The sequence below is a fragment of the Arachis duranensis genome, chromosome 10 (genome assembly GCF_000817695.3).
Source record: "Arachis duranensis cultivar V14167 chromosome 10, aradu.V14167.gnm2.J7QH, whole genome shotgun sequence".
In the NCBI taxonomy this organism is placed as follows: Eukaryota; Viridiplantae; Streptophyta; class Magnoliopsida; order Fabales; family Fabaceae; genus Arachis; species Arachis duranensis.
Genome location: NC_029781.3, coordinates 6,653,420 through 6,676,650, shown reverse-complemented (window position 1 = coordinate 6,676,650; position 23,231 = coordinate 6,653,420). Strand labels below are relative to the sequence as shown.

Sequence of the window (23,231 nt, the reverse complement as noted above, 5' to 3'; positions counted from 1 at the left end):
TTAACACTTTATTTGCTGACTTAGTAAAATTTACACATTTAAAATCAACCTCAGATTTATAAATTAAAAAAAAAGTTTAACCTTTAGATTTGTATATTTAAAAAAATTTGAAAATTACAAATCTAGCTTTTAAATTTGTGATCTCCACGTAAAAAAAATATACCAAATTTTAATATTGGTAAAAAGCACCACTAAAATGACAACACCAAAATTAAAAAGCACAATGTAACAAGTCACATATGTTTAATTGAATTAAAAAGAACTAAAAAATAATTTAAAAAAGGAAACAATAATCTAAAGTCTACACACCCAACCATGCATGTTTGTTTCATATTTTCTGATTAATTTATTAATATTTATATTTAAAGTATAAAAAAAGTTATGTAATATGATTTTATCTATTATTATTGTTGTTGTTGTTTCTAACAAAATTTTTTAACAAAATCTCGTTAGCTAATAGGAGTGGCAAATAGGCGGGCTTGTTCAGTTGTTCTAATTCACTTTGAAATTTTAAGTTTTAACTGTTAGCCCACCAAAATATGCCAGAAATTAATTTATTTATAGAAGTGAAAAAGGTGATGTGCAACAATATTGTATCATGGTAAGTAATCCACAGCTGTGGAGCTGGTGAATTCAGTAACTGCAAAACGCAGGTTACGTCTTGACTGAGATGATTTCAAAAAGGCTACATGCGCTGCAAAATGCAACTTGCGTTTAGCATGGGAGGAGAACTCGGTTTCTAAACGTGTCTCTGTGCTCCTTGCATGCCAACACCTCGAACCTCCAAAACGTAAGATGCGTTTGGCAGGTGCACAACAAAACGCAACCTGCATTTAGCAGTCTTTCCACCTGCATGTGTGACACGTGTGAAGGAGAGTGGTGGTGGAGACTGCCTATAAAAACCAAAACGCAGGCCATGAGAGTTTCAGTTTCCCTTTCGTGTTACATGCTTCTCTTCAATGTTACATGGTGTGAGTGAGTTTTGAGAGTAAAAGGGTGGGGTTAAGGGTGAAAGGGAGTAAGTTTGTGAAGAGGAAGAATTAGTGAAGGTTTGAGACTTTATTTAATGAAAAAAGAAAAATGGTTCGTAATTTTACTTTATCAGAAGAATACATTATTAAATATTTAAATCATCCTTAATTGGTGAGTAATTTTTTATTTAAGTTTATGATAAATAAATATTTTTATTTTTATGTTCTTTATTAATTTATTTTAACTTATAAATTTATTATTATTATTATTATTATTATTATTATGATCATGTCTATGATATGAATAATAATTGTGTTTTATCATACGGGCATTATTATTTTTATCATGTCTATTATATGAAAAATAGTTGTGTTGTATCATACGGTAGTCATGAAATAGTTATTATTATTATTATTATTATTATTATTATTATTTATTGCAGGCTATCAGGAATTTGTTGTCCAGAAAATTTGATCTGCCAGATACTTTTAACGAGGTAGCAGTAGAGGCACTAGCATTGACTGGGTTTCAACATGTTTTGCGAGTAGGTGAAATGAGAGGTCATGCTGCACTGCTGAGTGCCTTGGTGGAATGCTGGAGGCCGGAAACTCACACATTTCATCTTTCGGTCGGTGAAGTGACAGTAACGTTGGAAGATGTGAGCTATATTCTTGGTCTCCCGATTAATGGGGAGGCTGTTACCGGTAGATCAGATAGCAGTCACCAGTTTTTAGTGGAGAACTGCATTGCCTATTTTGGTCGGGAGCCCGGTCCACAAGATCACGTGTTAGGGAAGGTTAATCTCGCATGGGTCCGAAGGTGCAGAGACATTGAGCCTTGTGACACTCAGGAGTCTGTTGAGCGGTACGTCTGGACGCACATTTTCTACGTGCTCGGAACAGTAGTGTTTCCGGATAAGTCGACCACTTCATTGAACTCGAAATTTTTACCGCTACCTCGGGATTTCCACCGAATTTTAGGATACAGTTGGGGGGCAGCCAGTCTGGCGCACTTATACAGATCGTTGTGTCGTGCTTCACGATACAACTGTAAAGAGATGGACGGCCCATTGATACTGCTTTTTATTTGGGCGTGGGAGCGTATGCCGCTCCTGGCACCTATACCCCGCGACCAGCTCGGCGACGTCGGTATTCCACTTGCGCGAATGTATTATTTTTTATTGTTATTGTTGTTGTTGCTATTATTATTGTTGTTATTATTATTATTAATTTGTTATTCTTATTAATATTATTATTCTTTTTTTTGTTTGGTGGAGTCATTGGCGCTGACATACACGATATATCCGGAGGTCTACTGCGCATTTTAGGTGAGGACTCGACGACATGGGAGTTGACGATGTAAGTTGTAACCATTAATGTCCAATATTTTTATTCAGAAGAATAATTTTTCTAATAGGCCTATTGGTAACTAACGTGCAGTTTATATGGCGGCCATATATGGGAGTGTGGGTTCCGGATGTCCTCGCTGCTCAGTTGGTTATGTGCTCCACCCAGTCGCCGCTAGTGTCCTTCGAGTGCATAGAATGGCACCCGACAGACTGAGTTAGGCGACAATTCGGGATGCAACAGCTTCTACCAGGCCCGGCGTTCGACCTTGGTCGTGATCATTGCACGCGGTTGACAGGAGCACAGAACCATGACTGGAGAGAGATTTACAGTCAATGGGTTAAAAGGTGGAGATCTGATCGCTATAACAGATTGCAGTTAGGCGAGGAGATTATTGACTTTCATCCTCTCCCAGTGTACTATGAGTGGTATACACAGCAGTATGAGATTCACCTGCAACTATCAGATAGAATTGCAGGTGAAGAGGCTGACGCCGATGAACCACAACAGCAACAGGAAGAAGCAGCTGGTCCTCAACAGCAAGTCCCGCCTCATGAGCAACAGTTTCAGGTATTATTATTAATTACTAGTGTTATTATTATGAATTTTTTACCGTTTTAAATAATAGGTAACTATTATTGTTTAGGTTTATCTTTTATCATTAATTACTATTAATTGTAATTAATTGTTAATTAGGTTTCGGCATATGAGCACCAATATCAGGTCCCGGCATACGAGCACCAGTATCAGATGCTGGCATATGCCCAACAGTTTTAGGATCCGGTATATGCGCATCAGTTTCAGGATCCGATACATACCCAACAGTTTCAGGATCCGGCCTATGCGCAGCAGTGGCCAGCATATCAACAGTAGGCACCATATATACTGGAACCACAGCCTCCTCAGGCACCTGAGCCCTACATATCATAGCTGGTACCCATCCCCGACTGTTGTTCAAACTCAACGTACAGCTCTATCACCGGCATGTGAAATCGGGTTTGTCGATAAATATAGAACACCTGCTGCATGCTTGCATCGTCAGTGATGGACATTATTTGAAACTGTATTAGTCCACCAAATACTTGCACAGAATTCCTGTACAAAATGTTGCTCACCCTTTTCGAAATGTGACTTTGTATGTTCACACAACGACCATTTTGTAACTCTACAAAACTCGTGCTGTATGGAATAGCAAATGAAAATGGACATTCACAAACAAAACTCACTCCTTCGTGTGTATTCGGTATAATCTCACCGTTATAATACACTCGTATATTTGCAATATCCTCCATATTCTCACTTTTTTTACCCTTCTAATAACCAAAAAATCTCACAAGCATCAGATACAAGAAAAGGGAATGGGAGTACAAGTGAATAAGAGAAGTGAGGTGCGAGTTGGAATTAGTTGTGTTAGCTATTTATATGCAAGGCTCTTTATTAAAATATTATTTCGCATACAAAACGTAAGCTGCATTTTGTACATTTCAAAAAAAATTTAGACCCAAATAAAATGCAACCTGCATTTTCTCTTCTTCCAAAAAAATTTGAACAGCTCATCTGATAAACACAGCTTGCGTTTCACTTTTTTTAAAAAAATTAATAAAACTTTTCTGACAAAGGCAACTTGCATTTTTGCTTTTCTCATAAACCAAAAAAATTCAAATACAAAACGGAAGTTACGTTTTGTTTATTTGAAAAAAAAAACGAAATGATAGAAAATAAAAAACGAAAGCTACGTTTTTCTCCTGACATTCATAACAGTAAACATTTTTGGTGTGCCTCCATTTCATGCTGTTACACCATGAACTTCTCCATTTACAAAAAGATGAGCCAAAATATGCCCCTACTTCTTTTTTTTTTAAAGAAACCCAGATATCCTTTGTCTTAACTGGGGGAAGTTTATTTTCTTGATAATACAGATGATTGAAGCAGCTAAAGCAGTTGTTAATGAGAAATTGAAGCTACTAGTGATGATACTATTACTTACAAGCCTGGACATTTTGAGACAGCACTTGGTAAAGTCTCTCCCACGGCACGGCCCATTTTTCTATGTGTATTTCTGTCACACATTAAAGTTTACTGTATTTTGTTTTAACTTTGTGGAATTGGTTATATAGAGCATCTTATTATTTATCATATATGTAACATAAATCACTCTTGACCGATAAGTATGGTCCTTTTTTAGATTTTGCACAAAAAAACAAACACAATTTTCTTTGTAATCTTAGCGCTCTATTGGATAACAAAATGATGGAAAACATTTTCACTTAGTTGTCTACTTGTCTTTAATGAGAATTATTGCTTGCTTAATCATTTTGAAAAAATTATAATCTTCTTTTTGGGTCGGAAGTAAAAAATAAACCTTTTTGTTGAGTGGTCACTAGTCAAGTAAGTGAGAAGAGGCTACCTTTCTTTTGGCCCAAGTTCGAACGAGAATAGATTTTTCTTTATAAAAAAAGAAAAGAAAAAGGAAAACGATATTTGCGTAAATAAAATCTTGATGAAGTACCAACGCAAGTTGGCACAGATGGATGAGGGTCTGTGTCCCTTAACCATCTTTTCCGGGTTTGATACTCACTGGAGGATGGGAATGGAGTTTGCTTGTTTGGGAGAGTCGCCACTTTGTGTGCCTAAACATTCACAACTATTATGGGAATTCTTTTATTTGTTATTTTAGATATCTATTTAAATTAAAATTAAAAAATAATTAGACCCACTATAAAATGTACATCTCAGAGAGAATGTGTTTTTTTTTTTTGTGTGTGTGTCAATAAAAAAAAATTTATTATTCCAAATATGATTATGTGAAACTAAGTAAAGTATTCAAGTATGTTTAATTAATGAGTTATTAAAATGAAGGGTAAAGTAAATTGGTTTTTTAAGGTGTAATTCTGTTTTAGCTATTAAAATTTAAAATATCTTATTTGAATATAAAAAATTTTATTTAGTTTTAATGTAGTCTTATCGTAATGTCAAAGTTAAATAATTAACAAAATATTTTACAGGTGACAGCAATACACAAACAAAGTCGATAATCTAAAAAATAAGTATAAGTTCTAAAGACACAAAATCAACTGTAAATATATTAATATATTGATAAATTTACTTTAGTTTTATAAAAAATCTTTTATTTAAATAGTAAAAAAATTATAAATAAATATATTGATAAATTTACGATTGATTTTGTACTTCTAAAATTTATACTTATTCTCTATATTATCGATCTTATTTTTATGTGGTTGTCATACAAAATATTTTGTTAATTTTTTAAATTTAATTTTTATATTAAGGTTAAATAAAATTTTTAAATTTAAATAAAACACCTTAAATTTTAAGTAAAATTATATCCAACTTAGGACCATAGGTGTTACCCTAAAATAGTAAAATGAATGAATCGAGAGCAAACCTAGCAGCTTAGAGTGTTTGTGAGTTGTGAGTTGTGAGTTGTAAGTGTGCGCTATCTTGTTTCTGTTTGCGTAGACTTTTCTTGGCAACCACCCTTCACCTTCCTCACGCAGTCAACTTCACTTTCTCTCTCAGGACTGTTGCAAATGGAGAAGCTGCTGAGCTCGTCGAAGGAGGACGACGACCACGAAATACTCAACCTTCTCTCTGACGGTTTCTGCCATCACTGCCATCTTCTTCTGCATCACCGCCTTACACTCCTTCGTAAAAAAAGTATCTACAACTCTTTTCTATCTATCTATCTTATGCTAACTAGTAAGCAACTACTACATAATTTTTTTCAACATTCGCACTGTCTGCATGTAGTTGAAATTCTAAAATTTTTAAAAATGTATTAAAGGATAATTAATTCAGTTTTTTTTTCTGCATTCCTTATGATTTAGCACACACTTCTTGTTCTTGTAAACGAGTTTGGTTATTATCACACGAGAGATTTGATTGTTCTCATAGTTTGTTAAAAATATATTCACAATAATACACAAATGATTATCCGAAAATATTGGTTGTGTTTGGTGATTAATTTAAGCAATGCTTACGAAAATTAAATGCAGGAAAGTTGAATGGGACGCTATACCTTGATGAAGGCTTAGAATCTTCTAGAGATGCAAGAGACAATCCTGTGGATGGAAGTTCTTCAAACTCAGAATCTTCTGGTAAAAGGAACCGAGAGCAGAGGGATAGTTCGAGTAATGGACACCATTTTGATTCTTCTTCACCCGAATCCTTGGGTAGCAAACAATCTGATTTCGAGTTGTGGATAAACGACGGGATTGGTGGAGATTCTAAATTTGGAAATGAAGAATTGGATAAACAAAAAGAGTGTATAAGGTATTCCCAAGTTCAATGTAAGAAGGACTTTAGCCTCATTGAAAAGGTAGATGGGAAATGCATTAATGTGCTCCAAGGACTTGAACTTCACACTCAGGTTTTCAATCCTATGGAGCAGAGAAAAATTGTTGAGTGTATATACAGATTACAATGGAGGGGAATGCAAGGGAAGCTTAAAGGTATATATAGATATATATGTTTCTAATTTGCTTCTTTTTATTCCTTAAAGTCCTGCTTCATCTTATTCTTTAAAGTCAGCATTATAAGATTGTTGCAACTAAATTATTTGGCCTATTTTGTTTACAAGAACGCACATATTCAAAGCCTAAAAAGTGGATGCGAGGTAAAGGGCGTGTGACAATTCAATTTGGTTGCTGTTACAATTATGCAGAGGTATTCCATTTTACAATTTATAATGAATGTAATATAATGTACTTTCCTGTATGATGTAAGAAAACTCTGATCAAACTGAGTAGTGAAAAAGTGGAGCAAACACACCATATAAAAAAAACTTCTGAAAGAAAAAAAGAGAAATAGTTGAGAGATGAAATCACACACTTTTATTATTACCATCATTAATATATACACCTTTACTCACTACATAAAGCACCAAACACCTAAATCCTAATAAACTTATTCTAACAAGCTATATAAATTAGAGTACTTAAGGAGTACTTAAAGAGTGCCTAATTAACAAGGTAAAATACTAACTAAATTTATATAATTACATATATTAATTTATAATACTATTATTAATATATAGCCTCAGTTACATGATGTGTTAGTTATTTCTTAACAAAATTTTACAGGATAACAAAGGAAATTCTCCGGGAATTGTCAAAGATGAAGAGGTTGATCCTTTACCATCTTTGTTCAAGCAAATGATAAAGAGGATGGTTAGGTGGAACATTGTTTCTTCCACCTGCATTCCTGATAGTTGCATTGTGAACATCTATGATGAAGGGGACTGCATTCCACCTCATATCGATCACCACGATTTCCTGAGGCCATTTTATACCGTGTCATTCTTGAATCAGTGTGACATACTCTTTGGCAAAAATTTGCAGGTACTCAGTCCCGGAGAGTTTTCCGGACCGGCTTCCATTCCTTTGCCCGTTGGGTAAGATTTTATTTCCGTACTCTTCTATTCTCAGGAATAGGAATAAAAAAGAGTAAACCTTCATATTAGTTCTTAAGAAATAATAGATACTTTGCTTTCTGACAAATTTTTATTCGAAGTCCTCAAAAACTAGTTTCGTCACATAGTTTAGTCTTTCTGGTGACTAATTTGTCTAATAGGAGTAGTTCTTGAACATTTCTAACAAATAAAGATTGTGGGGACTAAACTGTTTACTCTAATAAAAAGACCATGACTCCTGTTTCTATATGGATTTGTGTTATACTGTCGTAAATAAAGTTTAATGTGGTTCTTTGATCATGTTCATTGCCAATTTTATTTGTCATTTTAATCATGCAGGTCAGTGTTTGTTATTAATGGCAATGGAGCTAATGTTGCTAAGCATTGTATTTCATCTGTCAAGTCTAAAAGGTCTAAAATTAAATGTCCTTTCTATTCTTTTTCCGGTGTATTAGTTCTTAAATATTTGAATGAATTTTGCAGAATTTCCATTACCTTTAGAAAGATGGATCCAAAGAAGTACCATACAAATTTTTACCGGATCCAGAACTAGAGGGTATCAAGCCACGTTTCATTTCATTTCCTAAGAAACCCGTTTTAGAAATCCTACAACAGAAGGTTCAAAGTGCTGAATCTGAATATGAGACATTTTCCAAGAACAGACAGAAAAAGCTTAATGTGGAAGGTGAAATTCCTCCCCTCAATGGTATTGGTAGGCATAGCTTTGGGAAATTTAGGGTCAACAAATTTAGACACATGCAATAAGTTTCAGTGGACCCGTTTTTCATTTTCTTGTATTATATATATTGAAAATAAATTAAACTACATATGTATTTATAGACAAATACGTTGATTGTTTATTCTAATGATTAATTTTTGTGTATGAATAGCATTTATCTCTTTTTAGTAAATTAGACAAATACTTTGAAATACTATAGCAATCATCATATGTCAATCAATGTTATATGGCACGAATAAGGCTATTTATGGCTCTGGCATGTGCCTTATTCAGGCATTATTAGCTTTTCACTTTATCAAACCAAAAAAGAAAGTTGAAATAAACTTCAAATTACTTATGGTTTTCATTGTTATTGGTTTAGCGCCTGCAAAATTTCCATTTAGTATGAATTTATACCTATATGGCTTTAAACTTAGAAAAAAAAAGTTCTTACCTTCGCATGCAATCATTGTTTCATTGAAGAATTAGATGCTACGTAGGTTTAGTTTCGTAAACTTTTTACTTTTTAGAAGTAGCTTGTAAAAGTTCATTTTCTAAAGATAATTTTTAAAAAATTGTTATATTTATGTTTGATAAATTAAATTAAAAATAATTTTTAATAAACTCAAGTAACAACAATTGCATTTGATAAAATAACTTTTAAAATTTAAAAATATTATAATAGATATAAATATAAATATTAAATTTAAAAAGTAATTAACATATGAAATTATATTAGACTTTTAAATTTGAAAAAGTACAAGCTAACTTTGAAAAGTTTTTTTTAGGAACTTTCAAAAGTACTCCGATCTTTTAAAAGTTGCATGCACAAATACATGATTTTTTTTATTTAACAAACACAAAATGAGGAGTTTGAGCTTTTAAAAAAATACAAACACCTTTTCAAAAAATTTTACCAAAACAAGCCATAGTATAAAACATGGGAAGTTAGGCATATGCATATATATATATTAACTTTATGAAATCAGAAAGCAAAGAACTAAGGTAATATTAGTGCAATTCGACATGATTCAGCCAAACACAAAAACGAGACATGAATCTACCAAAAGCATATCTATATGTAATTCGAATCAAACTAACTCGAACTATAAACAGGAGTAATTCGAATCAAGGCTGTTCGAATTATGAGGGAGGATAATTCAAAGCTGATCAATTCGAACTATGCATGCATGAATTTGTAGATAGTTCGATGTGATTCGAATTATGCATAGTAGTTCGAATCAACCTGATTCGAATTATATGGTAAGCAATTCATTAGGCAGTTTGAATCTATCTGATTCGAATTATATATATAATTCAAAATTGGCTATTTCGAATTATGAAACCCCAGACGTGTATAAATATGGTGTGAACGTAAATTCCTCTTATTAGAGTGACAAAATGGCTAGTGAGAAGAGTTTTGTAGTGTTGGTGCATTCCAGATGGTCCATTAAGAGAAAAACATGCTCTGGTGTGAAGTTCACTAATATAGATCTTCTGAGTATTTTTATGAGACCTACGACGAGATTCGATGACTTCTTGAATTCTATAATACAGAAACTTGGGCTGCAAGGCGTGAAACGGGTTCAGAAGTTATTCTATCGCATTCCGATCTTAGTGCTGCGAGATGACGTGAAGTACGATTGTTTCATCATAGGGAGTGACGAGGATTTGCAGGTCTTGTTTCATTGTCGTCGACAGTTTCTCAAGGTCAGGACACCTGAGCTGTTGGCAAAGTTGGTTGATGTGGTATCTAGCTCGGGAAGTTGAATACCCAAATTATAGGCACGGTAGGCGGTTCTAACTCGAGACCTGTTGGTGCATCTTCGCCCGTGCCTGTGAATGCACCTTGGGACGAGCCTGTCGTCTCCCCGTCGTTCACCGTTGATCTCAACTGCAGTGGTGGCGGAGAGGTTAGTATCGTGGATAGGGTGCCGATTTCTTTACAGTGTGGGGCACCAGCTGGTATGGGTGATGCATTGCTGGATGATGATGACGATGATGATGTGGAGCCGGACCTCATTGCTGATGACAGTGGCGATGACATTGCAACGAGTAATCTAGCTGGGGCTGGCGGTGGTTCTAGCTCTGGGACAAAGCAGTACCCTCCACACTTTTTATCTTTAGACTTGGATGCCATGAGACATGAGGGGGTTCCTGGGGAACCCACTAGATTTGGTGTAAGAGATACCTAGGATACTGGAGGTCTTACAGAATTTCAGGTTGGTCAGCAGTTTTAGGATAAAGAGGAGGTTGTGTTAAGCGTGAAGACGTATAGCATCCGACGCGGGATACAGTACAAAGTGATGGATACTACCAAATAATGTAACGTCTTAACATGAAAAATAACACCATATATCCATCAAACTGAGCCTATTGAGCAAATACCTTGAAATCATATTTCTTAAAAAAAAAAGAAAAAATATTACGATACAAAAATTTGGATTACTAATTACTATTCATGTTAAAAAATAATCTTACTTTTATAAAGTTTTACCAGTTGTTGTCCTTACTTCTCACACTATTCTATTTATTTGTAATCACTAATAAACCATTAGCAAAAACCACTTATATAACAATCTTATCTAATTTAACGACTCTACATAATGACTATCATTCTAACATATTAAAGGCAAGCATATGATAAAAAAACACCTTAAATCCTAAATTAAACAGAAAAGTTCGCACTAACATCCTCATTGATGACACCGGCTATATGGACGACTCCATCCAAATAGTAAAATCGGTTCGAGTTATCCCCCATCAGTTGAATATTCTGTTTAACCCTTTGTTGGATTCGTTTGGAAACACTTTTCTCTCGAATTTGGTGGGTCAAGAGTTTGAAATAATGGTTCAAATGAGATTGTCTCGAACTATATTTATAGGCAAAACCATTGTAATTCGAATTGGGTAGTTTCGAAATCCCATGGGTAGCTAATTGGGAGTAATTCGAATCAGCATGCTTCGAATTACTATGGTAGTTGAAATCGGGTGCTAGTTCGAAACATACCAATTCAAACTAGTGTAGGTAAGTGTGTGTAATTTGAATCAGAGTAATTCGAATTACACCAATAACCAATTCCTTGTCACGTTTTTCTCTTTGGCAGAATTGTGTAAAATCTAACTCAACTTGTTGATATGCTTGTTTTGTCCGTGATATTATAATAAATAATAATTGAAACTCCTTTTTCCCCTAATTAATCAGGGTAATATATTCATTGTTTTTATTTTATTTTACTTTTTTTTTGTCGAATTAAATCAAATATATTTTTGACTTCAACATGTCTAGTATTCTACTATTCAAGGACAATTAATTTATTCCATAGTATCAATCGTTCTTGTTATTTGGCTGCCTTTGTAACTGCCACACTCTTCCTACTTCAACATGGCTAATGCACTCTCCTTGTGTTATACGATTTTCGCATGCTCAGTTTTGTAAAATCTTGTCTTATCCTATGTAAAAGAATTTTCAATCTTATAACCCTGTCGGCAACTAAGAATAATACTTCATATTTCCCAAAACATTACTCATGATTTAACATGTTCACTTAGAACTCTGATAGAATTATTATATATAAAACAGAAAAAAAAACTTTATTATTTCTTTTGACAAGAAAGCTTAATTAAATTTCATAATTCGTTGACGAACTTTACCGTTTACTATGTATTATATTTAAGTCTTTTAAAATTTAAAAATATATTTAAATTTTTGATTTTTTCATATGGATTCTTCATATTCACTTGAATTTGCTGTTGTGATGATCGATACATATGCACAAGTAAAAAAGTTTTTAAAATGAGACAAATTAAATTTATGATTGATGTGTCCAAATTTTGAAAAAGTTAAAAATTTAAATATATTTTTAAATTTTTAAAATTTAAATGTCTCTCGACCAAAAAATCAGAAATTTATCCTCTTTTCATAAAATAAAAAACTATAGTGGGCCTTTGATATTACATTGGGCCTCTGTAATACATTAGGTGGGTCTTATATGTTGGGTTTGGTATTTTCTTGATCAGCACCATCAAAGATAAAACAGATCCACAAAGACCAGAAAAACAAAAAACAAGATTCATCTATAAAAAGAAAAAAAAAAAGACTCAACTAACTTCATGAACCCCCACCCACCAAAGACTCAGCTAAATTGAAATGGTTAAGTGGTTGAATACTTGAATCCACTTAATTTTAAGTATCGAATTCGAAACTAAGTTAGTTTAGTTTACCGATTAATTCACTAATTTGTTTAAGTAAATGTAGGTAGTTTGAATTTTACTTTATTCATGCAACAACCCACTAACTAACAGTAAACTCTTAAATGAAATTTCAATCCGTGACAAATTAGTTATTAGCTTTTTGATTAAGGATACGTAAAATATACTAGTGTTAAACCCGTGCGATGCACGGACTTATATTTAAATTTGATAAGTTAAATTAAAAATAATATTTTATACCTATATATTTTTTAAAGTTAGTATAACACTATTATTGTCCTTATATAATAAACGTGTTAAATATGTTGTTTTATCTTTATTCAAAGTAAAATATAAATAGAAGAGTTTGAAGTTTATAATATTCTTGAATCATAAGGAGGGAGACATGAAAAAAATAAAAACATATATAATTGTAATAATAGCATGTTAATTTTACACTAAATTTTTTTTTATCAAAAGCTAATAAAAATTTATCGACAACCTAGTATCTTACTAACTTCATTAGAAAAGCAATTGGCATAGGATGTTGTGCTCCTTGTTACACATTTCATTTCAAATCTGAAAAAGGAGTTATAAATAAATTAGTTATATCTATAGTAAATATTTGTACAAAAGTATAAATCATAACATGCTGTTAAAGTGAAAATAATATTATTCTTACCTAAATATTATTAAAAACCTCTTTGAACACGACATTTGTTGTTGATGACTTTGGATTGCCGTCTTCGTCTATAATTAAAATCCTGAGGCCACTGTGACTCTTAACTCTTGACAAAGCAACATAAAGTTGTCCATGGGTGAACACTGATTTTGGCAAATAAAGTCCTACATGTGATAATGATTGACCCTGACTCTTGTTAATGGTCATTGCAAAGCATAGTGTTAATGGAAATTGTCTCTGTTGGAACTTAAATGGCAATCCTGAATCTGAAGGGATCAAGTTCATTATTGGAATGTACACTTTATCTCCAATATTTCTACCGGTCACTACCGTCGCTCCAATTATGTTGCTGCCAAGTTCGTTAACTATTAATCTTGTCCCGTTGCATAAACCCGAAGTCTGGTCTATGTTTCAGAGTAGCATTACAGCGACTCCTGTCTTCAAAGTCAACTTGTGATTGGGTAGTCCCGAACATTTGATGTCATTTAGGAACTCTGGTGTGAACCACTCTTGTTGTACATCTTCATTCTCATCAGCTTGACATATTGTGTTAGAGCTCAAATACTTCTTTTCTATCCCTGGAAAGATTGTCAAGACAAAATCGTTTACCTTCTCGACACTCTCAAGCGTGGGTGCAAGAATTGCCCTACTCTAAAAATACCTGTAATCTGACATGTTTTACAACAATTTGGATATGCAAAGTCTACCAAATGGTCATCAGTAGTTGTAATCAATAGATCATTTGGAATTTCAACTTCTGATTCATCACCAACAACAGAGCCAATATTTCCATTTCCAACATCAAGTATCCAATTAGCAAATCTCTTCATTTCACCTTCATCTTGATCCGAAGAAGACATTAGAAGCCTCATATTTGTATGCAGTTTCAGAACCTTACAAAATGACCAGAGATGGGATGAGTTAATAGCGGATGCCAATATATCGTGTCTACTTCCTTTCGGAATCACCGGAAGTATCTGTCTGAAATCACCTCCTAGAACAACAACCTTACCACCAAATGGTTTATGTGTCTTATGTTGATCGGTAACTGACATAAGATCCCTGAGTGTCCGATCAAGTGCTTCAAAGCACATTTTATTGAGCATTGGAGCTTCATCCCAAATTATTAAGCTACTTTGGATCAGCAGCTCAGCCTTCAAACTGCCATGCTTGATGTTGCAAGTAGATTCATCAGTAATTGTAATGGGTATTGAAAATCTAGAATGAGTCGTTCTGCCACCAAGTAGGAGTAAAGAAGCAATTCCACTGGATGCAACATTTAAAATAATCTTTCTTCTAGACCGAATAGTAGAAGAAAGTCCATTCCAAATAAATATCTTACCACACCCACCATGCCCATAAAGAAGTAAAAATCACCAGAGTATGTAATAACAGCGTTGAGTATCTCATCAAATACTAACCTTTACTCATGAGTCATTTTTTGTTTCGTATATAAGTTTGTATGAGTCAACTCATTTGTGTCATATGCTAAATCCTTCTCTATTAGCTTATTCTGAAAAAGGCGAACATCAGACATCTCAGGATATGGCATTAATTGATAGTCTTTTAAAGATCTCGCATTGCTGTTGAGTATCTTCTCATCAATCTCAATAAAGCAGAGATTTTTCAATTCGTCATGAGTCATGTTTAGTCCTAGTAAAAGCACATGGTGATTTTATGAAATATTTAATAAGTAATTCCAAAATAAAACTATTAATATTATTAATAAAAATAAAGATAATAAGAGAATACAATTTTGATATAAAAAAAGACATAGTAAAATACTTTGGTTTTTCAAAGCTTTTCTCCTCTCATATAGTATTCCATCAGCTAATAATGTCCAAGTTGCATTCCAAACATGCTCTGGATTGCTATTGCTATTAGATATCAGTAGCATCGCAAATAGTTTTCTCAATTGATGACCAGATGCGAGTTCAGCTACCTCATTAATAGCTACAATGAATTCCCTATCATCGCACAGTAGTCCCATGGAATAGCAAGCATCTTGGAAGTTAGAATATATAATTCCATTAACTGTTCTAATATACTCATATGTTGTGCAACCTCTCTGAACAGCTAACAAAATTCTCATATAATAAATATCACCTGTACCCGGTGGAACATAATTTAACCTCCTGATAAAATACCCTCTTTTGCATGGATGCCATTCCCTTGATTCTCTATCATAAACAAATTGATTTGGAAACTCACCATACGTCAAAGTTTGACCTGCTTCAAGTTTTTTATTGGCCTCCATCCATGCTAAGAATATCGTACATTTTTCTTTCTCTTCTTCCATGATTTCTTCAAGATCGTCATCATCTTTAAAGATAATATTTTGCTCTCCAGGCAAATGAAAGGTTAATCTCATCATTGAAGGCCACCTTTGATGAATATCATACGCTAAGGTTCTCCACACAGTCTCACATGCAGACAAATACTTGTCAATAGCTAAATAATATATAGAGAATATTGTATTTTACGGGCTTTCATTCGGCCAAAATACTCATGACATGTTAGTTTTTTTTTGTATAAAATCTACCTCATGACATGTTAGTTATTTTTTTGTATAAAATCTACCTTGAATTGTGCTCCGTTTTATATTTTCTTTGTCTTTTAATATCAATTTCTCTTCAATCTTGCTTCTCTTTTGACTTCTTGCATCTTTCAATATATACTTGAAAATACTAAATAAATAAATTTTTTAACCAATTAAAAATATATATACATTATACATAATACATTTTTATTATTAATTTTTTGATATTATTAAAAAAATAAAGTACACAGGAGTACACATATGACAGCGTTTATTTTTGGTATGCATGTCCATCAAAACATAGACACGGGAGTACACAGAGTACATATATGGTGTTTGTTTACTGACACAAAAATAATGAAAGACATGGTCATACACAAACACCTATTAAAAATATATATTTTGTGTCTCTTTAAAATACTGAGACACTAATTTTTTTACAATTTTTTCTCATGTCTAACTTACCATATAGAATATGAAATTAGTGTCTTCTTATGTCTATGTAAAATCGCACAGCTTTTATTTTCATTGGTTGCTTTAATTTCCTTTTTATTCTCATTTATTCAGTTACGTAAACATATTTTATGGAAAATAATATATATTTTTTTCAAAAGTATCTTTTTTCAAATAAATATAAGTTTAATCTCACGATCAATAAATTCAACTTACAGTTAAAATCTTTTTTTTTATTTCCTTAAATAAAGAGATTGAAAATGAATAATTTATAAGTAAAAAGAGAGAAAAAGATGAAAGTACCTCTATTGTTGTGCTAAGATAAGACAAAAAAAAAAATAACAATGTAAACGAAGTAAACAAAAAAAATTTATAATTGTGACAAATAAAAATATTTAAATTTAAAAATCAAAATGGTTAAGAAGTCACTTAATTAGGAATTAGTATTAGAATTTTAAATTTCAAATTTTTAAATAGAATTTCTTAATTATCTAGTGCAAATTTAAAATTTTTAAATAAAATTTTCTATTCAAACGTTTTTTGTCCATTAGAAAAATAAAAATTTGTTAATTTGAAAATAATTTTTTTTAATTTCATCATAAATAGTATTTATATTTTTAAATAAAATTTTCTAATCAAACATTCGTTGTCTATTAAGAATATAGAAATTTGTTAATTTAAAAATAATTTTTTTAGTGTCATCATAAACAGTATTAACTTTATTATACCTTTTCTAAAATTTAAACAGTATTGCATTTTTTTAAATAGTATAAATAACCTCACATCTTAATAAGACTGTTAATTCTATTTACTTTATTATACTCCTTTTGTAATTAGCATAATAGCTTATAAATTATATAAATTCTTAAAAAATATTCTCAAACCCAATTGCTTACGTAAAAATTAAAAAAAAAGTATATTTGAATTTAAATTTAAAATTCTAACCATAATACTTTAATTAAAATTATAATTAGATTTTTTTAAATAAATACACATTAAAAATTAATAACTAACTTAATTGTATCAACAATAATTCAAAGAAAAAATTTATAACTTTATGACATTAAATATTAAATTAGATATTATCAGAATATTAATGGTGAAAATTAAATTAAAAATAAAACCACAAGTAATAACTAAATAACTTCAATTTACATTTAAAAAAATTCTAAATTCCAAACATAAAAATCGAAAAGAACCAAAAGAAAAATAACAACTCAAGAAAAGATAATGTTTCCACCAAAATAAACATATGCTTGGCATTATTCTATTAGATAGACTCTAAAAGGGATTCCAAAACATGTGCATCCAAATTCTCAAGTTTCTTTCTCAATCTTAATCTTCTTGAAAGTTGAGGTATCTCCTTCCACCTTCGATTCTTCCAACTCTGAGGATAATCGCTTAGTTGGTGTAATAGTATTTTCCAACAATTCAGATTCATCACTGGCCGCAACTTCATTGGAGAATTCAAACAATAAATTCTGTATAAAATACCACGTTAAATTAAAGACTTCTTTCTAACATTTGATTTTATCTCACTAATATCTTTTGAATAAAATTAAGATCTAATTTTAAGAGAACAAACAAACAAAAAAATTATTTTTTGAACAAATACCTTAACACCTTCTACTTTCTCCCCTTCAATGATTGAGAATGTCTTTGAAATTGGAAGCAAACCACAGATGCAGTCAACATCCTAAAATTATAATTAATTATTAATTATTATTTATAAATTAGATACTACTAATGACTAAGGAAGCAAAAAATATATTAATCTTTAATAGAAAGTACACTTATAATTATACTCACAATTTGAATAGGGTGAGTCTCTTTGAATTTATTTATAAGGTCCACATTACCAGTCATCTTCTTAACTTTATAAGAAGGTGAAAAATGTAGATTATCAGATATTTGAACTTCAACGATGAAGAGAAAGGTCTTATCAATTAGGTTGAGCAAAAGTGTAGGTGTATCCGATAAATCTCCTTTCTGAAGGGTATTACATAATATATTAATAATAAATAATATAAAAATTACCAATAAAAATATTTTCACTATGTTTTTAGAAATAAATATTGGTTAGATCTTATCAATAGGAGTGGATCAAGTATCTTCACACAGCTCTTTTTCAAAACTTTTTTTACCTACTTGTCAAAGACTACAAAACATGCACAGTCAGAATCATCAATGATACCAAACTTTATTCGGTACTTTGCTTAAAAAAGAAAATAACATAAAAAAAGTTAAATATAGACTATTTAATATCTAATCCAATGTGCATAGACTTTAATTTAAAAAAATAAATAAATAACCTTGGAGTTATGGAAAAAGGGAGACGGCCACAACTTGAACATTTGAAAGTTTTTGTAAAAGTATATGTGGACGTGTTGCATTCACATTGGTCGTACCACCAGTCTGGAATATCCATAATATGAGTTATAGTAGCCAAGACAACACAAATAGCATTCTAAATAAAAAATTAATGATTAAATCCCTAAATAAACAAATAAATAATATAAATTTAAAATAAAATAGAAAAATATTAGTAAAAAACTCACGTCTTCATCGAGCCAAACCATCTCAATAGAGTTTGGCAATGGAGAATTTTCGTAACTTGGTAGTGTCCATAACCGTAATACTCGTATACGTACACACAAATTGTCAATTGTAGGATTGATGCCAGCAATTTTGTGAATACCAGCCATTGGAATAAGTAGAGAGATTTTGGATATATGTAAAGAAAGGGATTGATGTACTTTAAATTGTGGTGCTTTACATCTCTCATCACTTATACTTTTATAGTTGCATCATAACTAAATTTTTTAAAATTTGGTTGACTTTAATTTAAAATTTAAAAAATAACAAACCAAGTAAAACAACCCAAACTTAAAATTTAAAAATAACAACCTAAACAAATAATAATTTAAAAAATCTAAACTAACGTAAATCGTTATAGTAATATTAGTATGTAACAGCCGAAATATAATTAACGTAAATTTTTTTAAAACTCTAAATTTTTTTAAAAGAACGTATGTAGCTGCAAATTTTAAAAAATAATAGTAAAAAGAATTAACAAATTTTTAAAAAATAACAACCTAAGTAAAATAATTTAAAATTTAAAAAATAATAATCTAAGTACAACAATCTAAAATTTAAAAAATAACAACTTACTTTATATATTAGCTTTATATATTATATGTACAGTAATTTATTGACAGAAAGTGATATGTGACTCTTAATCCTTATTCCATGCAATTTGCAATATATCATTCTCACTAAGCCAATATGTCAACTCAACTCAGCTGCACCAAAAGCTGCCTAAAACATCTGCACCAGATAAGATTAACTAATTAGCTCCCAATCACCACTCTGCTCTAGTGTGCTTTACAGATAAATGCACCACTTCTGACTAAATTAATTGAAAAGAGAGAGCATAATCAAAAGTTACGCGGACAAGTACTAGTGTACAATAACGTAGTATTCATTTATATTAATCGCACATGATGCACAACTACAACATATATCACTCATTTAAAATGAGGTGTGCCATTCATTTTTCTCATAAACGAAAAAACAATGTAAAAGAGACGTGGGATCAACCCTTGACTTACATGTTATATATATGTGATGTACATTTTATATTTTATTTATTATTAAATAGAATGTGAACTTAATTTTAATAAAAGAATAATGTTATATGGTCAGAAAATATTATTATTTTTTGTTAGTATTTGACCAATAATAATTTACACACATATTTATAAGAGTTTTACACATAAGAAATATATAATTTGTACTTATATGTATCAAAATTTTGTATATATGAATTGTTACGGATCCGGCCCGCGGATCCCGGACCCGTGACCGAACTCGAACCCGGCTCCTCAGACCAACCCGTCTCGTCCTTATAGGAGGCCCAGAATCGGCCCTCTAGAGCTCCTAACTAACTTTTGAATTCAAACGTCTCCCTTATCTTAACCAGATAAGATAAAATAAGATAACCACCATCACCTATAAATAGAGGACCCAGGTCCTTCCAGGTATTCATTCATTCCTCACACCTTACACCTCTTAGATCCATTCTGACTTGGGCGTCGGAGTGTCTTTGCAGGTACCACCCCTCCGCTCCGCCTGGACAATCCGACATCCGACTCGACCCGCAGGTTCCCGATCCTCCTCCTAAACCGTATCAGAGACATTCTGTACATTGGCGCCGTCTGTGGGAACTTGCGACAGTCGAACCAGATGGAAGGTATCCTGGAGGAAAACCCATCAAGCTAAGACGACTCCCGACCACGTCATCCGGCCTCAGAGCAACAGGAGGTCACGAACCAAGCTAGGATAGCAAGCACCATCCACCGCACGAACGAACACATGGTCACAGACCCACAACACCCCGAGAAAGCAAGGGACAAAGCGGCGCAGATCATTCATGATCTCTGCGTCCGAGTCCAGGAACTTGAAGGCAAACTGACCGACAGAGGAAAATACGCCAACGAGCACGGAAGCCAGGCAACTTCCAGGCCACGATCCCACCGAGGAAGGTCGCCAACCCGGCAACACGATAGGAGAGATGGCCGTAGTACCTCACGTAACCATCGACATGAGAAATCGCCAGAACGGCGACACAACAAAAAACACCACCGCAGCGCGTCCCACGATCTGAGCCGTCAACACAACTCGGACGAAGACCCGAGACGACGAAACACCAAACGCACGAGAAACGACCACATCATAATGGGAGCCACGCCCTTAACGGAAAGAATCTTAAGAGCCAAACTCCCCAAAGGTTTCGACAAACCCACCGACATGAAGTATGACGGAACTAAGGACCCTCAAGAACACCTAACGGCCTTCGAGGCCAGAATGAACTTAGAAGGAGCATCCGACGCGGTCCGATGCAGAGCCTTCCCAGTAACCCTTGCCGGACCAGCGATCAAATGGTTCAACGCCCTCCCAAACGGATCCGTAGCCATGGTTCAACGCCCTCCCAAACGGATCCATAGCCAGCCTCCACGACATCGCACGAAAATTCATGGCCCAATTCACAACCCGAATCACCAAAGCCAAACACCCCATCAGCTTGCTGGGGGTCACGCAGAAGCAAGAAGAATCTACAAGGAAATACCTCGACCGCTTCAACGACGAATGCCTGACGGTCGACGGACTCACGGACTCCGTTGCAAGCCTCTGCCTAACTAACGGGCTCATGAATGAAGATTTTCGCAAACACCTCACTACTAAACCAATGTGGACCATGCACGAAATTCAGAACGTCGCCAAAGACTACATCAACGACGAGGAAGTCAGCCAGGTCGTCGCTGCCAACAAACGGCAGCACGCCGCTACCCAACACGGCAACCCGCCTCCACGTCACAATCCACCACCCAAAGAGAACCAACGAGACCACCTTAGGCCAACCAACCGACCGCCAAGAATAGGAAAATTCTCTAATTACACGCCCCTAACAGCACCAATTACCGAGATATACCACCAAATAGCAGATCGAGGCGTCATCCCCAGAGCCCGACCGCTCAAGGAAAGGACAGGAGGCAACAGAGCCCTCTACTGCGATTACCACCGAGGTTACGGCCACAAAACACAAGATTGTTTTGACCTTAAAGACGCCCTCGAACAGGCCATACGAGACGGCAAACTCCCGGAGTTCGTCAAGATCATCAGAGAACCAAGGCGCGCCGACAGAGACAAGTCGCCAGAAAGAGAAGGGCGCAACCCGAGAACTCAAAAGCTACATCCCAGGGAAAACCCCGAAGAAGACCCGACCATCATAGTAAACGTCATCACAGGCAAGGACGTATCAAATAAATCAAAACTAACAATGAAAAAAGACCTCAAGATAATGGCCGTCAGACACCACGACCCAGTCACCACAGCCGACAGCACGATAACTTTCTTGCCGGAGGACTGCCAACACGGCACCTCGGCCGAAGACGCCCCCTTCGTCATATCAGCCCGAATCGGAACAGGACTAGTAAGAAGAATACTGGTAGACACCGGCGTAGACTCCAACATCCTCTTCCGAGGAGCTTTCGACAAACTCGGGCTCCGCAACGACAACCTCCAAACACACCGCCACGGTGTCACGGGCCTCGGAGACAACTTTCTCAAACCAGATGGCTCGATTACCCTTCCCATCACCATAGGAACAAGCAATCAGAGAAAGACGATCTTATCCGAATTCGTAGTCCTAAAAGACTCCACAGCCTATAACGTCATTCTCGGGAGAAAAACGATCAACGACTTCTCTGCAGTTATCTTTACCAAATACCTCCTCATGAAGTTCAGAACCGACGACGGCACCATCGGAACCATTCACGGAGACCGAGAAGTCGCAGCCGAATGCGACAACAATAGCCTAGCCCTAAGGAAAAAATCCCGAGACGCGACCGGAATATTCCTTGCCGACCTAGACGCACGACTAGACGGCTAACCTAGACCGGAACCAGAAGGAGACATGGAAAAACTACAGATAGGGCCAACCAAAGAAGAATACACTTTCATCAACAGAAACCTCCCATACGACCTCAAAGAAGAACTCTCCCAACTCTTGAAACAGAACAGAGACCTGTTCGCATTTACACCAGCCGATATGCCGGGAATAAGCCTCGACCTAATGTCTCACCATCTGGCAGTAGACCCCCTAACTAAGCCAGTGGCACAAAGAAGACGGAAAATGTCACCAGACCGAGCCGCCGAGGTCCGAAAACAAGTTAAAGCCCTACTCGAAGCCAACTTCATCCGAGAACTCCCTTATACGACCTGGCTAGCCAACGTCGTACTGGTAAGAAAATCTAACGGGAAATGGCGAATGTGCGTCGACTACACAGACCTCAACAAAGCATGCCCGAAGGATGCCTTCCCCCTACCAAACATCGACG

General features: G+C 34.2%; 1 protein-coding gene and 2 pseudogenes across 1 annotated transcript; 2 read left to right on the top strand and 1 right to left on the bottom strand.

Annotated features, from left to right (window-relative positions):
• The first annotated feature begins 5,736 nt into the window (after nucleotides 1-5,736).
• On the top strand, nucleotides 5,737-8,636 carry LOC107468835 (RNA demethylase ALKBH9B-like; annotated as a pseudogene).
• Nucleotides 8,637-13,340: 4,704 nt separating this feature from the next.
• LOC107468778 (uncharacterized) lies at nucleotides 13,341-15,711 on the bottom strand (annotated as a pseudogene).
• Nucleotides 15,712-21,367: 5,656 nt separating this feature from the next.
• Nucleotides 21,368-22,783, top strand: LOC107468777 (uncharacterized). Its single transcript, XM_016088140.1, has one exon. The coding sequence runs from the start codon at nucleotides 21,368-21,370 to the stop codon at nucleotides 22,781-22,783; it is 1,416 nt and encodes a 471-aa protein (XP_015943626.1).
• The last annotated feature ends 448 nt before the right edge of the window (nucleotides 22,784-23,231 follow it).